The sequence below is a fragment of the Mauremys mutica genome, chromosome 12 (assembly GCF_020497125.1).
Source record: "Mauremys mutica isolate MM-2020 ecotype Southern chromosome 12, ASM2049712v1, whole genome shotgun sequence".
Lineage (NCBI taxonomy): Eukaryota > Metazoa > Chordata > Testudines > Geoemydidae > Mauremys > Mauremys mutica.
This window is the reverse complement of record NC_059083.1, coordinates 2,325,283-2,338,580: the sequence shown is the minus strand read 5'-3', so window position 1 is coordinate 2,338,580 and position 13,298 is coordinate 2,325,283. Positions and strand designations below refer to the sequence as shown.

The following is a 13,298-nucleotide window of genomic DNA, read 5'->3' as shown; positions in this document are numbered from 1 at the left end:
GATACTATAGTATTAAAAAATGGTAGTGTCGGGATAATTTGATCTCGGATTATATTAATGCTGCAGTATTAAACATAGTAGTAAAAGTTTACTTGTACTTGTGCTTGTCTTCTGTGTTGCATTTCTAGCCGTAAGTCATTCAAAGCCTTTCTTGAGGAATAATCAGTAGTTTTCATTTCTTTATATGGACACCACTGAGCCTCATTACATCTGTTTTGGGTGGTGGGAAGCAGCGATCACCCAGAGCCCCATTTGGGCCTTGATGTGTGTCCCCTTCTTCCCATATCTCTGTACCCATGTGGCCCAAAGTCCGTCCCCATCCCACCCCATCAGCCTCTGGCTCTAGGCATCTAACTCAAACCTTCCCCCGATCCTATAAACAATCCCTAGTCTCTGGGGAAAACAGGCACAGAGCCTGCTCCCTACGCTAAAACAGTGGTAATTTTCTCAAGGGGGGAGGGATGGAAATGTTTTTCCTGAGGGGGACACTGATGAGAGAGCGACTGACCCCAAACCCTCTTAGGGGCAGGGCCCGATTCCGGGGAATCGACCGAAGCCGGCCCTGAGTGCTGAGAGAATGTGGAATTGGTCAATGCTACTCTTGTCTGATGTGACAACGCACGGGGTCAGATGCCATCTGGTGGTTGAGGGACATCTACACAGAACACATCACTGGGCATCATTGGGGATGATCTGGCGTGCTGATGAGAAGCACAGTAAGGAAAGGTTTCAGTGTGGTGGCCGTGTTAGTCTGTATCACCAGAAAAACCGAGGCGTCCTTGTGGCACCTTAGAGACTAACACATTCATGTAGGCATAAGCTTTCATGGGCTAAAACCCACTTCATCCAGTGCATGGAGTGAAAACTACAGTAGGAAGTGTGATTGACCCAGGCCAGTTGGGTACAGCAGAATAGCAGAAGGCAGATACACTGGCCACTGGATTAACAGTTTTCTGTTCCCTGACTGACCAGAGCAGGGGCTAATGTGACCACCTGACTCTAATTAACCTGTAACGAGTCAGGTGAGGCCATTCAGTTAATGTGACCACCTGACTCTAATTAAGGCCCTGCTGATACTATAAAAAGGGCTCACTCCAGTCAGGCAGGGGAGCCAGAGAGCCAGAGGAGAGGAAGTGCGGCTGAAGGGCTGGTTACTGAAGACACCCTCAGACCATCGTTAAAGGAGCCCTAAGGTAAGGGTGAAGAAGGGAGAAGCAGGAGAGCTGTGGGGAAGTGGCCCAGGGAAATGCAGCAACTCTGGCAGTGAAAGGTTGGCTGCCAACAGCTGCTGCCATTAGGGTCCCTGGTCTGGAACCCGGAGTAGAGGGTGGGCCCGGGTTCCCCCCAACCCACCACTACAGGAACAGCTCCTGGGAGGGGAAGTCAGGCCCCTGTCAGGACAGGAGGCTGAACAGAGGCTGTGGGAGTTCTCTCACCAACCTCCTTGCAGCCTATGATGAAAAGGGCTCAGCAGACTGTAACCCTGGCCCCAGAGAGAGAAGGGCTACGGGGAGGGTCACAGGTGAGCCACTGAGGCAGCATAAACCGCCTAGAAGTGCAGGAGCAAGGTCAGAGCTCTGCCTCACAGGATATATATAAATACACAGAACATGAAAAGATGGGGGTTGCCTTACCAACACTTAACGAGACAAATCAATTCAAGTGGGCTGTTAGCAGCAGGAGGGATGATCACTTTTGTAGTGGTAATCGGGATGGTCCATTTCAAAAAAATTGGTAAGGCAACCCCCATCTTTTCATGTTCTCTGTGTATATATGTATCTTCCCACTGTATTTTCCACTGCAGGCATCCGATGAAGTGGGTTGTTTTAGCCCACAAAAGTTAATACCAGGGGTCTGCACCTTTCAGAAGTGCTGTGCTGACTCTTCATTTATTCACTCTAATTTAAAGTCTTGCGTGCCAGTGATACATTTTAACGTTTTTAGAGGGTCTCTTTCTATGTCTATAATATATAACTAAACGATTGTGGTATGTAAAGTAAATAAGGTTTTTAAAATGTTTAAGAAGCTTCACTTAAAATTAAATTAAAATGCAGAGCCCCCTGGACTGGTGGCCAGGACCTGGGCAGTGTGAGTGCCACTGAAAATCAGCTCATGTGCCACCTTCAGCCCACGTGCCATAGATTGCCAACCCCTGGAAGCCTTATGCCGAAATCAATTTGTTAGTCTGTAAGGTGCCACAAGTTCTCCTGGTCTTTTTACAGTAAGGAAAGTAACTAAAATACTTCCCTGATAGAAAATACAGTTTCAGTGGACACGCAACCCTAATTCTCAGTTACTGAGGGACACGCTCCACTCATTGATATATTTTGCTCTCTGTAGAACTCTTCATGAGCGATGTACCGGAGTATTCGCATTCTAAACTGTATTGTTCAATTTATTCACCTAAATCTGGGTTATTGCTGATTATGTTCTGTGTGTATCATATGAGTTCTTAAAACAAACTTTGTATTGTGGATGATCTAATCAGACGTACAGCTATGCTGTTCTCAGCCTATGTATTACATAATTTTTTAACATTAGCTTTAATAACGTTTTACAATCTGTCTGATAAGTTCAATATCGGATAGGTTCTCTAGCTGAGAGCTTTATATTAAACAGATTTTTTAAACAGGGAGACAGAATAGGAGCTTATTCCATCCGCTCCGCGCAGCATCCTGGGTTATAAAGAAGAGGAAAAAGGGTTGTCACTGTTTGTTTTTAACAGGACTCTGCGTTACTCTGCGTTGTTCTCCTAATATGTGTTTTTCAGTGTATGGGGGCTGCTTCCCCCTTCTACTTTATGGCTGTTTGCAGGTCACTTCAGTGGCTGGTTATTCGTTTCCAAGCAGGTGCCCACCCCGCTCTCATCAGGGCACCTCCAGACGCGAGTGGTTTTGGGTCAGTCGCTCTCCCATCTGTGTCCCCCTCAGGACAAACATTTCCATCCCTCCCCCCTTGAGAGAATTGCCACAGTTTCAGCGTAGGGAGCAGGCTCTGTACCTGTCTTCCCCAGAGACTAGGGACCGTTTATAGGATCAGGCGGAAGGTTTGAGTCAGATGCCTAGAGCCAGAGGCTGATGGGGGGGCGGGCTCTTCGGGCCACACCGGGAGAGGGGAGGACCCCCAGCCAGGGCTGTCGGGGGGGGGGGAGAAGTGAGGTAATTTGCCCCAGGCCCAGGGCCCCGCAGGGCCCCCCCCCCCGAGAATACAGTGTCTATAGTGTTGTAACTTTTTTTTATGGACGGGCCCCCCCAAAATTGCTTTGCCCCAGGCCCCCTGGATCCTCTGGGTGTCCCCCGCCCAAGAAACTGTTCGGTTCTTCTCCCACCCACCCCCACCAACCCGCCAGGTTCACCCCCAGGCTCCTTCCCCCTCCCGCAGCGCCTCCCTTCTCCCCTCGGCTGGGGCGCCCCGGCAGCGCCCTCGGGCTTCCTACCCGCCTAGCGCTCACCCCCAAACCGCCACGAGGTGGCGCTGTTCCATGGCCAAAGGCGCAGAGCCAGAGAGGGGACAGGGAGGGCGGGGGCAGGCGCTGGTGGCCCCCACCTCTCTTAGGGACCTTCCGTCACCCCAGCCCCCCCCCCCACCCCGCCACCAGAAACCTGCCCTCCATGGGGTGCCCCTGCGGGGCCCGGCTCCCAATTCCTGAGCTTCCCCTGAGCCCCTGGAGCGCCCCCCCCCCCGAATCTCCCCCCCCTCCTGCTGCCCCCTCCGCCCCTGGAGCGCCCCCCCCCGAGTCCCCCCCCCCTCCTGCTGCTCCCTCCGACGCTGGAGCGCCCCCCCCCGAGTCCCCCCCCTCCTGCTGCTCCCTCCGCCCCTGGAGCCTGCCCGTGGGCCCGGCGCTCACCCTGGGCCGGACAATGGGGGGGGGTAACTGCCCCCCCCATGAGGCCGCCGTTCTCTGTGCAGACCCCGCAGCGCGGCTCAGTTGCAGACCCGCAGCCAGGCACCGGGTGCAGCGGCTGTTCCGGCTGGTGCCGTGGGCGGAGCGGGCGCCCCCGCCACTGGCCGCCAGCACATCGGGAGGGAGACGAAGAAAAGCGAGGAGGGAAAATATTTCAGGAGAAAAGAGCGACGTGCCCGCGGGTCTGTAACTAGGAGACAAGCGCGAGCGCGTAACGCAGCGAATCTCCTGATTGTGTCTTTGCACCGGCTGAGCCAGAGGGGAGACCCCGGCCCCCGCCCTCGGGCCGCCGTCCTGCGCGCAGACCCTGCCCCGGCCTCCTCCCCCGGGAAGTGCCCCTGCAACCCCCCCCAGAGCTGGAGATCTGAAGGCAGAGCCAGGCAGCCTGGGGCAGCGGCTGTTCCGGCTCGTGTCGCGGGGGGGAGGCCCCTCCCTTTAATACCCCCCCCCATCCCCTGCCACTAGTTACCAGCCATAAAGCTAAGTCGCAAAGAGAAAAGGAGAGAAAACCGCGCACGACAAAAGTCCCAAGGAAAATGAGCGACGCGCACCCTGATACCGCACCCGGGAAAACCCTTGTTCTGTCTTTGCACCAGCCGCGCCAGGGGAGAGCGCGAACGCAGTCCCCCACTACCACAAATTATGCAGTCGAGTTTCCCGCATTTGGGGAAATCGCAGGGGTCAGCACACCCGCAGTGCAATGGATGAGCCTCACCCTGGGAAAACCACCTTCGTGATCATGGTATCTCCCCTGCCAGGTAAGTATGAGCTCCTGCCGCCCGCCCGCCGCCCGCCCTCGCTCGCCACATGCTCTCAACACACGGTGGGGCCCGACTCGGACCGACCGCCGGCCCCGCCCACGCCGGCCCCGCCCGCCGCCAGCTGCCCCGACAGGCCCCGGGCTCGGACCCTTCTCGCCGCCGAGCCCCGCACGGTCAACAGGGGCCCTGCTCGGCAGCCTGCTCCCGTTCCCACAATGCTCCGCTCGCGGGCAGATCTGCATACGTGCTCACGCGGCCCCGCCCCTGCCCTGGCCGGCCCCAGCTGTTCCGCGCCGCGAGCCCCCGCCAGGTCCCGGGGCTGGGCCCGGCCTCCCCGGCCTGCGGGCGGCTGCAGCTGGCGGGGGCGCGGGAGCCCTTGTCGAGCCGCCGGCTGATAGTGCGGGGGGGGGGGGACAATTTAAATCCCCCCCCCCGCCCGTGTGCGGCTCCCCCGGGGTCCAGCGCTGCTGAGCTCAGAGCCCAGCGCGGGGCCCCTCCCCGTACAGCCCCTTGCACACGCCCGGGTGTGACACATACACCCCCCCCCCCCGGCAGGGTCTGTGGGGCCCCTGTGCCCAGCGTGGGGTCTGTGTGTGTGTGTGTGTCTGTGTGGTTAGTACACATACAGATCCCCATCTCCTGGCACAGAAGGCCCCAGTCACCTCACAGACTGCGGGGTGTGTGTGTGTGTCTGTGTCTCCCATCTCCTGGCACTGAAGGCTCCAAGAGCACTTGCTGGATGCTGCCAGCCAGAAGCTGGGCCTGGCCGACCGGGGCCGGGTCCCTGGATAATCGCCCTGTTCTGTTCATGCCCTGCGAGGCGCCTGGCACCGGCAGTGTCGGCAGACAGGACACGGGGCTAGCGGGACCCTTGGTCGGACCCGCTGTGGCCGTTCCTAGGATTGTTGGTATTTTTCTACCCTGGAAAGAACTGTTGTGATCCACCCCACGCAGCGTGGGGCACTGCCCCCCCCCCCGCCCCAGTGCTGGCTGGTACCGGTACCTGGGCTTGGAACAGACGAGATTTTTTCTCGGTAAATGTCAGTAAAGGTTGATTCTTCCCCTGCCCACCCCACCCCCGTGCTGGGATGCTGCAGGGAGAGCTGGACACAGGCTGGGAGCTGTGAACTGGCTGCACTGGGGAGAGACAGGAAATAGCTGAGGAGCGTCGGACGGGTTTGTCCTGCGTATCAGACGCCCCCCGGGAGGGAGAGGGCTGCCCCCGATTGCTGAGGGCCTGAGCTGTGAAGGGAAGTGGTGGGTCAGCCCCCAGGGTGGGCCTGGAGCCAGGCCAGGCCCCATGGCTGAGGGCTGAGGGGGAAGAGCAGCCCCCCAGCCCACCCCACAGCTCCTGGGTGGGGAGAGCAGGCACTGAACCGGACCCCACCCCAGCACCCCCCAGCCCAGCAGGGGCGTCTCCAGGGGCTTCACAGCCTTTCTCTGGAGAAGAGGGGTGCAATGGGGCTCCCATGGGGCAGAGGCTCCCAATGGCCGGGGCAGTGACCCGGCTGGGATCCCTGGTGGTTTTCTGCTCCGGGCGCCCCCTCGGCACTGTGAGTTCACAGGCCCCGAAGGAGTCGCCCCACGGCTGAGTTACTGACGCCTCCCCGGCTCAGCCCCCCCCACACCGCGCTGGCTCGGGGGTCTCCTGCTCCGCACACGCCCAGGGCTGCCCAGCCGCCCACGGCCCAGCGGGGTCCTGGCCAGCCTCTGTGCCCCCGACCCCTGCACCCCGCCCAGGGACTCCAGCACCCACCCACCAGCTGCTCCAGCACCCACCCAGCCGCCCTTGGCACCTCTTCAGCTCCCTTCCCAGCCCTCCAGAGAGCTGGGGGCTCGGGGTGAGTGGGGGGCCAGGGGGGTTCTGGGGGATTGTGGTGATGGGGGAACAGGCAGCCGGGGGCCCTGTCCCCGCTCACGGCTTGGCTGGCCGGTGGGGGACACGGAGACGGTGGCTGGGGTGGGTCTACATGCCCCTGGCTGTCCCTAGTGTAGACGCTGCCTGCGGGGAGGGAAGGGGTGTTTCAGTCAATGGCAGAGCGAGGGCTCTCGGGGTGCCCAGGGGGTTGGGGTGAGTGATTGTTCCCCCCACCCCAAACACCAGCTCCCTCTCCTGGACCCCTGCAATGCAGGGCATCACCCCCCATGCCAGCCCTGTCTGTCTCTCCCCTGGGGGGCAGGAGGGGGTGGGGCCGGGCTCTGGGACACCCCCTCCTGAGCCAGGGGCGGGAGCGATGGGGGGACCCGGGCGCTGACTCTGCACAAAGGGCCCGTCTCCGCCTGCCCCGCGCCCCCAGCCCCAGCCCTGCCCCGAGCGCACTAGCAGGGGCCGCAGCCCCGGGTGTGCGATCCGGTGTAGACGGGCCCTGTCTGTGCCGCTCCCCTCCCGGCAGCGGGGGCGGGTCCATGGGCTCTCCCCGCCCCCCCGGGGGTTGGGCTTCCTGGGTTAGCGCCGCTGCTGCGTCCGCGCCCGGCCCCGCTGCTGCTCCCGGCCCGGGCGGGGGGAGCCCGGGGGCCGCGCTGGGCTGGAGCCGCCCCTGGGCCGGGCAGCGCCGAGCTCCGCCGGGGGAGGGAGCTGCTGCGCCGGGCCGGCAGGTGCGGGAGGGGCCGGGCCGGGCCGAGCCGGGCGGGGGGCGCTGCGGGACCGCGGGCGGGAGGGGGTGTGTGGGACGGGTGGAGGTGTGGGGGGGCTGAAAGGGGGGCGGGGAAGGCGCAGACCCCGACCCAGCTATGGAGAAGGAGCAGCAGGCAGGGGGGTGACTAAGATCTGAACATCCCAGAGACCCCCCCCCATCCCCCCACTGCCCTGGGTGTCTGTAGTGGGGACAGTGAGACCCCAGGGACTGTGGTACCCCTGGGGTGGTATCCCCCTCCCTGCCCCCGGGTCAGCCCCAGGGGCCCATCCCGCCCGGTATCCTGCCCCCTCCCTGCCCCCCGGGTCACCCCCCAGGCCCATCCTGCCCGGTATCCTGCCCCCCGGGTCAGGCCCCGTCCCCCAGGGCTGGGTTCAAGTCATGGGCCGTTCCCTGTAGCAGACATTCTCCTGCCGCGTCGCACGCCCTGATCTCGCCTGTCCCGGCCCCCGAGCAGGATTTCTGATCCCTGGGCCGGACGCTCTCCCGGATGGAGCGAGGGGCAGAGCCGGGGGTCCCGGGGCCCCGGGGCGCTGAGGAGACCCCGAGAGACGCCCGCACAGGTGAGGAGTCGCTTAAACCGGCTCAGAAATCCCCCCCCGGCTTCCTGGGGCCTTTAAATCCTGGGCCGTAACAGAAGGGGCTTTACGGGCCGTCAGGGGCTGCCCCGGCCCCCTGCCTTTCCCCAACCCCACTGTATGTTTGTAAGTGGTTTTCTCTGCCCTGCCCCCGTGTGAGAGACCCGCACACCACAACGGGCAGCCGATTGTGCAGGGGCCGCGGCGACGCCGACTGGGCAGATGCTGCCGCGGGCGCGAAGCAAACGGGCTGGGGACACGGTTAGGAAATGCGGTTCCTTCGCTCATCCCCCGGCCGGGACTCCCGCCCGGTGGGGCCCTGCAGCCAGCGCGGGCAGGGAGGGGATTTCAGGCTGGGGGGAGTAGATGCGGCTGGGGGGTTAATTCTGTATTGAGGGCGAAGCAGCTCATCAGATCAGATTAAACCCCAGGCCGCCGGCCCCCTCCACACGCACGTGCACAGAGGTGTGTTTACGTGCCTAGTGCAGGGCAGTGGGACACGGACTCACACGCAGTGTCTCACGTGGTGAGTGTGCGCGCACGAAATCTCCCCACACAACCAATATCTACCACCTTACGCTCCGTTCTTTGTTGGATCTTATGACCTGGGTTCCCAGCCCCGCCACCTCTTTTCCCATTTCCGTGCCTCGGTTTCCCTGTTGTTAGGCAGATCCTGCACCGTGACCCATCTTTGCACAGTGCCTTGCGACCTCCAGAGGAACAGCAGCTCCGGAGCAGTAACATAATCACTGCAGAGGCCTCGCGTCCTCCCCTGGCCTCAGCCCAGGGTTCGACCTCACCACGTTCCTTGCTTTCTCGTTTTGTACCTTATGAAGAACAATAACGATCTGTGTGACGTGAGCATCTAGCCCGGCCTGAGCTCAGGAGCCCATTGTGCTCGGAGCTGGACATACGCCTAGCGGGAGACAGTCCCTGCCCCGGGGGCCCGGCGGTGTGAACGGCCAGCGAGAGGAGGGGGGTGAGGGCGAACAGAAGCCCAGGGAGAGGACGTAGCAGCCGGTGGCGGAGCCGGGAATAGAGCCCGGCACTCCAAAGGTGGAGGAGTGACTTGATTGTGGGGTTTCAGTCCCTAGGAGAGGGGAAGGTCGCAGCTACTAAAGGGATCTCTGTCCGGGTCCGTTCTGGCCGTGGGCTCTGTGAGTCTGACCCACCAGACCGCGCTGCCCCTCCGCACCCGTCACACTGGTACTTCCCCTGGGGTGACGCCTGGGGGTCGCTAGGACACTGACTAGTCACCCAGCGTCTCTGTCCGGCTGTGCCCGGTGCCCGGCAGCATGGTCGCTTTCATGGATCGCTCCCACGTCTGCCCCGCCGACGTCCTGGGACTTGCAGGGGCATTTTCTACGTACATTTCGAAAGCGCTGACATCTGCGCGTGAAGCTGAACCGCGGGGACTCCTGCAGCGCCCCAGTTAGGGGTGCGGGGACCCTGGTGGCCACTCGCTGCAGCAAAGGAGACGGGTCCGGTCCCGTCCCTACACCCTGCACTATCGGTCCATCCACCCCTGGATCCTAGTGTGTCCAATCGACCCCCCAACCCTGGGAATAGCCCCAAGTGCTCCCTCCGCTGGTGCTCAGGGCCCCTGCAGGCCCGCAGAGTGAAATCGACCTGACTCTTGTCAGTGTCACAGCAGCCCTGAAAACGGCCAGTGTCTTCTCAATTTCCTGCTGCTGGGGATCTCTGAGCAGCACCAGAGCTGCCTGTCTGCAGACTCAGGAAGGCAGTGCGGCCTCATCTGGCTCCCTACAAAACCAAGGGCCAGAAATGAGAGCTTGAATCCCGCGAGAGTTCCCGGCCTGGGGCCTCTCGTCCCACCAGGGGCAGTCACAGCAGCCAGGGGGGGGTTTACACCTCGGGTTTGTTCCCCTTACCCGAGGAGTCCAGCGCAGGCAGTGACGGGTGTCTGGATTCTCTCTTTCTTCCAGCGCGTGGGAACGAGGAGGAGGCGACTCAGCCCGGGGTGGCGAATGAGACGCTGCCAGGAGGATCTGGAGGGGACGTTTCCTGGAGTCCGGAGCCGGGGAGCCCCACAGAGGAGAGTGGGGGTGAACCCGCTCCCCGCGGGGGCGACACAATGGACCAGAGCGAAGCCATGGCCCGGCCAGGGCGACTCTACACCTGCCCGGAGTGCGGGAAAAGCTTCTCGCAGAGCTCGCACTTCATCCGGCACCAGACGGTGCACACGGGGGAGCGGCCGTACCAGTGCGCGGACTGCGGGAAGAGCTACCGGCAGAACTCGGACCTGGTGAGCCACCGCCGGCTCCACACGGGCGAAGAGCCCTTCCACTGCGCCGAGTGCGGCAAGCGCTTCCGCCAGAGCTCGGAGCTCATCATCCACCAGCGCAGCCACACGGCCGAGGCCCCCTACCCGTGCCCCCAGTGCGGGAAGCGCTTCCGCCGCAGCTCGCACCGCCTGGCCCACCAGCGCACCCACACCGCCGAGCGGCCCTGCAAGTGCCCCGACTGCGGCAAGGGCTTCCGCACCAACTCGGACGTGGCGCAGCACCGGCGCACCCACACGGGCGAGCGCCCCCACCAGTGCCCGGACTGCGGCGAGCGCTTCAGCGTGCGCTCCACGCTGGTCAACCACCGGCGGGTGCACACGGCCGAGCGGCCCTTCGCCTGCGCCGAGTGCGGCAAGCGCTTCACCCAGAGCTCCACCCTCAACCGGCACCGGCGCATCCACGTGGGCGAGCGGCCCTACCGCTGCCTGGAGTGCGGCAAGAGCTTCAACCGCAGCTCCAACCTGCTGACCCACCAGGTGCTGCACACGGGCGAGCGCCCCTTCCGCTGCCCCCGCTGCCCCAAGAGCTTCAACCAGCGCGCCAACCTGCTGACCCACCAGCGCACCCACACGGGCGAGCGGCCCCACCAGTGCCCCGGCTGCGGCAAGCGCTTCAGCCAGAGAGCCAACCTGCTGGTGCACCAGCGGCTGCACGCGGGGGACTGACCCCCGCCGGCCTCGGGGCGCTCTAGCCGGCCGCCCGCTCGCTGGCGTCGGGCGTGGCCGATCGGGGACTCCTCCGGCACGGCAGCCCCGTCCAGCTCTTCCGTCCGCCAGCCCGGCACAGGGGGACGGAGCGAATGGGCCGAAGGTGTTAACGTAACCCAGCCGCTGTCCACCGTTACCGTGTTAAACCCGGGCCGGGGCGGGGTGCAGAGACCGCCGCCCGCTCAGCGCCAGGGCACATGCCGTCAGCAGCCTGGGAACCGTTTCGTAATGACGCAGCACGGGAGGCCGAGCCGGTAAAGCCTTTGCAGTGTGAAGTACGAAGCCAGCCAGGCTTTCCCGGTCGCAGCGTCCGCGGTCCCGGTCCCGGTCCCGCCCGCCGGAGAGAGGAAAGGCCCTTTGAGTGCCTCCTGGGTGCATCAGAGCTGGCAGTGACGGGACAGGAGGGAGCGGAGACGGGCTGGAGCCAAACGGCCGATCCTGTTCAGCCCAGGCGTTGGCTGGGCTTTGGCTGGAGCTGGGGGAGGCGGCCGTGTCCTGTGGGACCCGTTCTCTGGCCCGGCCTGGGTGGACGTTTCTCAGGGTCGAGATCCCGGGGCCGGGGGTGGCAGCCAGGATGGGGAAACTCGCTCCAGGAGACCCATGTGGTGGTTTGGTTTTCCCCCCAAAGTCTCTATTTCTTTAAGGCCCCGCGAAGGGGCGGCGGGGGGGCGGCCTGGCCCAGGCCCTCATCGTTATGTTAATAAATTAAATGTATTTCCATTCGGACAAACTTTGTTAAGTGACTTCGTTCCCCTGTTTTCTTATTTATGAAGTTCAGCCCTTAACATGCCCAGTCCCAGGGCCGTAGCAATCGGCCTCTTCGGTTCAGCTAATTCAGGCGCGGGCTGGGTTTTGTCACCTGCCTGTAACATCCGTGAGTCAGGATAACCTGACGGCGTTTTCGTGGTTACTTCCCAGGCAGGCCGAAGTTATAAACCCGATTGTCCCATCAGGTCCCTGGGCTAATGACCTGACCCCCCACCCCTCCAGAAATCCCTTGGCCGGGGGGCTGCAGGGGCTGTGTCGCTCTGTCCTGTCGTTCCCAGCAATTACAGGGGACCCCGCGTATCCCATCGAACCGGGACCAGGGCCAGATCGGATCATCACAAATCCGGATCATCAGGAGAATGGGCGAAGAGCTTTCTCTCTGCTGTTTGAAGACCTGGGGTTGCTTTTAAACTCACTAGCCCATCCCGGAACAGCATTGAATCTCCCCCCTTCTTACCTGCGTAACAGACCATGCAGACCCGCGGTTCTTGCAAACCGGGTTTTGTTCGTTTGTTACCAGGAAAGCCGAGGTGAGTTTTAAACAGTCGTACGGTATTGAGCGTTTGTACACTTCTCACCCTGTAACCCTGAACGGCACAGGGACCGTCGCAAAGTCTGGTCAGCGTCTCCCAAGGCGCCATCGCTGGTAGCCGGTTTACACAACGTCACAAACAGAGCGATTCTAAAGAAATGCAAAACTGATCATCGTTACCAGGCATTAAAACGTGGCCCCCTCCTTAGTTACAGCTCCACGAACCGTCACGTCTTTCCTGCCCTGCCTTCTCGCCCGTCTCCCGTCCCTGCCGTCTGCCCAGTTCTTCGCATGCTCCGTCCCCGCCCTTGAGACCTGCTTCTCGCTGACCCAGGCTGTCACTGGCCGGGCAGTCCCACTAGAACGGGACGAGCGCCAGACACGTTGGCCCAGACCCCGAAATCTATTTACTTATTTCATTGTTGGTATTTTTGTTACCGTCTCTGGAGTCTGGCCCTTGACGCTACCTTGACCGAGAAATTTGGACTTTGGCAAAGTCCGACGACTACCCCGGCTATGTAGAGATTAACTCAGCACGGATGTGGCCCCGAATTCCCCCGTCCTCACCCTACGCGGGGACCAAGAACTCCCCCATGGGGGAGCTCATGGCATGGGACAGGGACTGACCGGAATGACTGTAACCCAAGGGGTGTGCGGTGTGGCTCCAGCTCACGGGAGTCAGAGCGACTCCCGCCCGGAGGAGACAGGACGGACGTTTCAATCCCAGTTCAGGAGAGACGTGTGACGATCTGCTAAGCAGGGGGTTACGGCTCCCATCAGCCCCCCCCTCCTCCTGCCTTTCCCATCAGCTCCCGCTCCCAGCCGCACTCCAAGCCAGGTCAGGGGACAGGTGCTGGGCTCTGGCTGGCGGCCGGGAGCCGCGGGGCAGCTGGAGCGAAGCCCAGGGACGGTGCCAGGGCCACGCGGGGAACAGGCTGCGAGTGCCGGGGGTCCCGGCCGGGGCAGGTCTGCGGGGGACTCAGGGAGCAGCAGAGACCCGGAGCCGGGGGCCCCAGGAGAGACTCCCCGAGCCGGGCCCAGAAACCCACAGACACCGATTGGCTGGGCTGGCGTCCAGGCTGGAGCGGGCACCCCCGGCATGCGGCTGA

At 62.3% G+C, this 13,298-nt stretch overlaps 1 protein-coding gene and 1 non-coding gene across 2 annotated transcripts in view; one reads left to right on the top strand and one right to left on the bottom strand.

Moving 5' to 3' along the window:
• The window catches only part of LOC123345793 (endothelial zinc finger protein induced by tumor necrosis factor alpha-like), a 1,203,704-nt gene that overhangs the window by 1,182,027 nt on the left and 8,379 nt on the right, over positions 1–13,298 (top strand). Inside the window, exons 2-3 of the mRNA XM_044982842.1 lie at positions 7,756–7,861; positions 9,823–10,841. Of these exons, the coding sequence (XP_044838777.1) occupies positions 7,789–7,861; positions 9,823–10,841 (1,092 nt within the window). The 5' untranslated portion in view covers positions 7,756–7,788. The remainder of the gene's footprint in view (positions 1–7,755; positions 7,862–9,822; positions 10,842–13,298) is intronic.
• LOC123347076 lies at positions 4,507–4,670 on the bottom strand. The gene has a single exon (XR_006573032.1). It is a non-coding gene; the product is annotated as a U1 spliceosomal RNA (small nuclear RNA).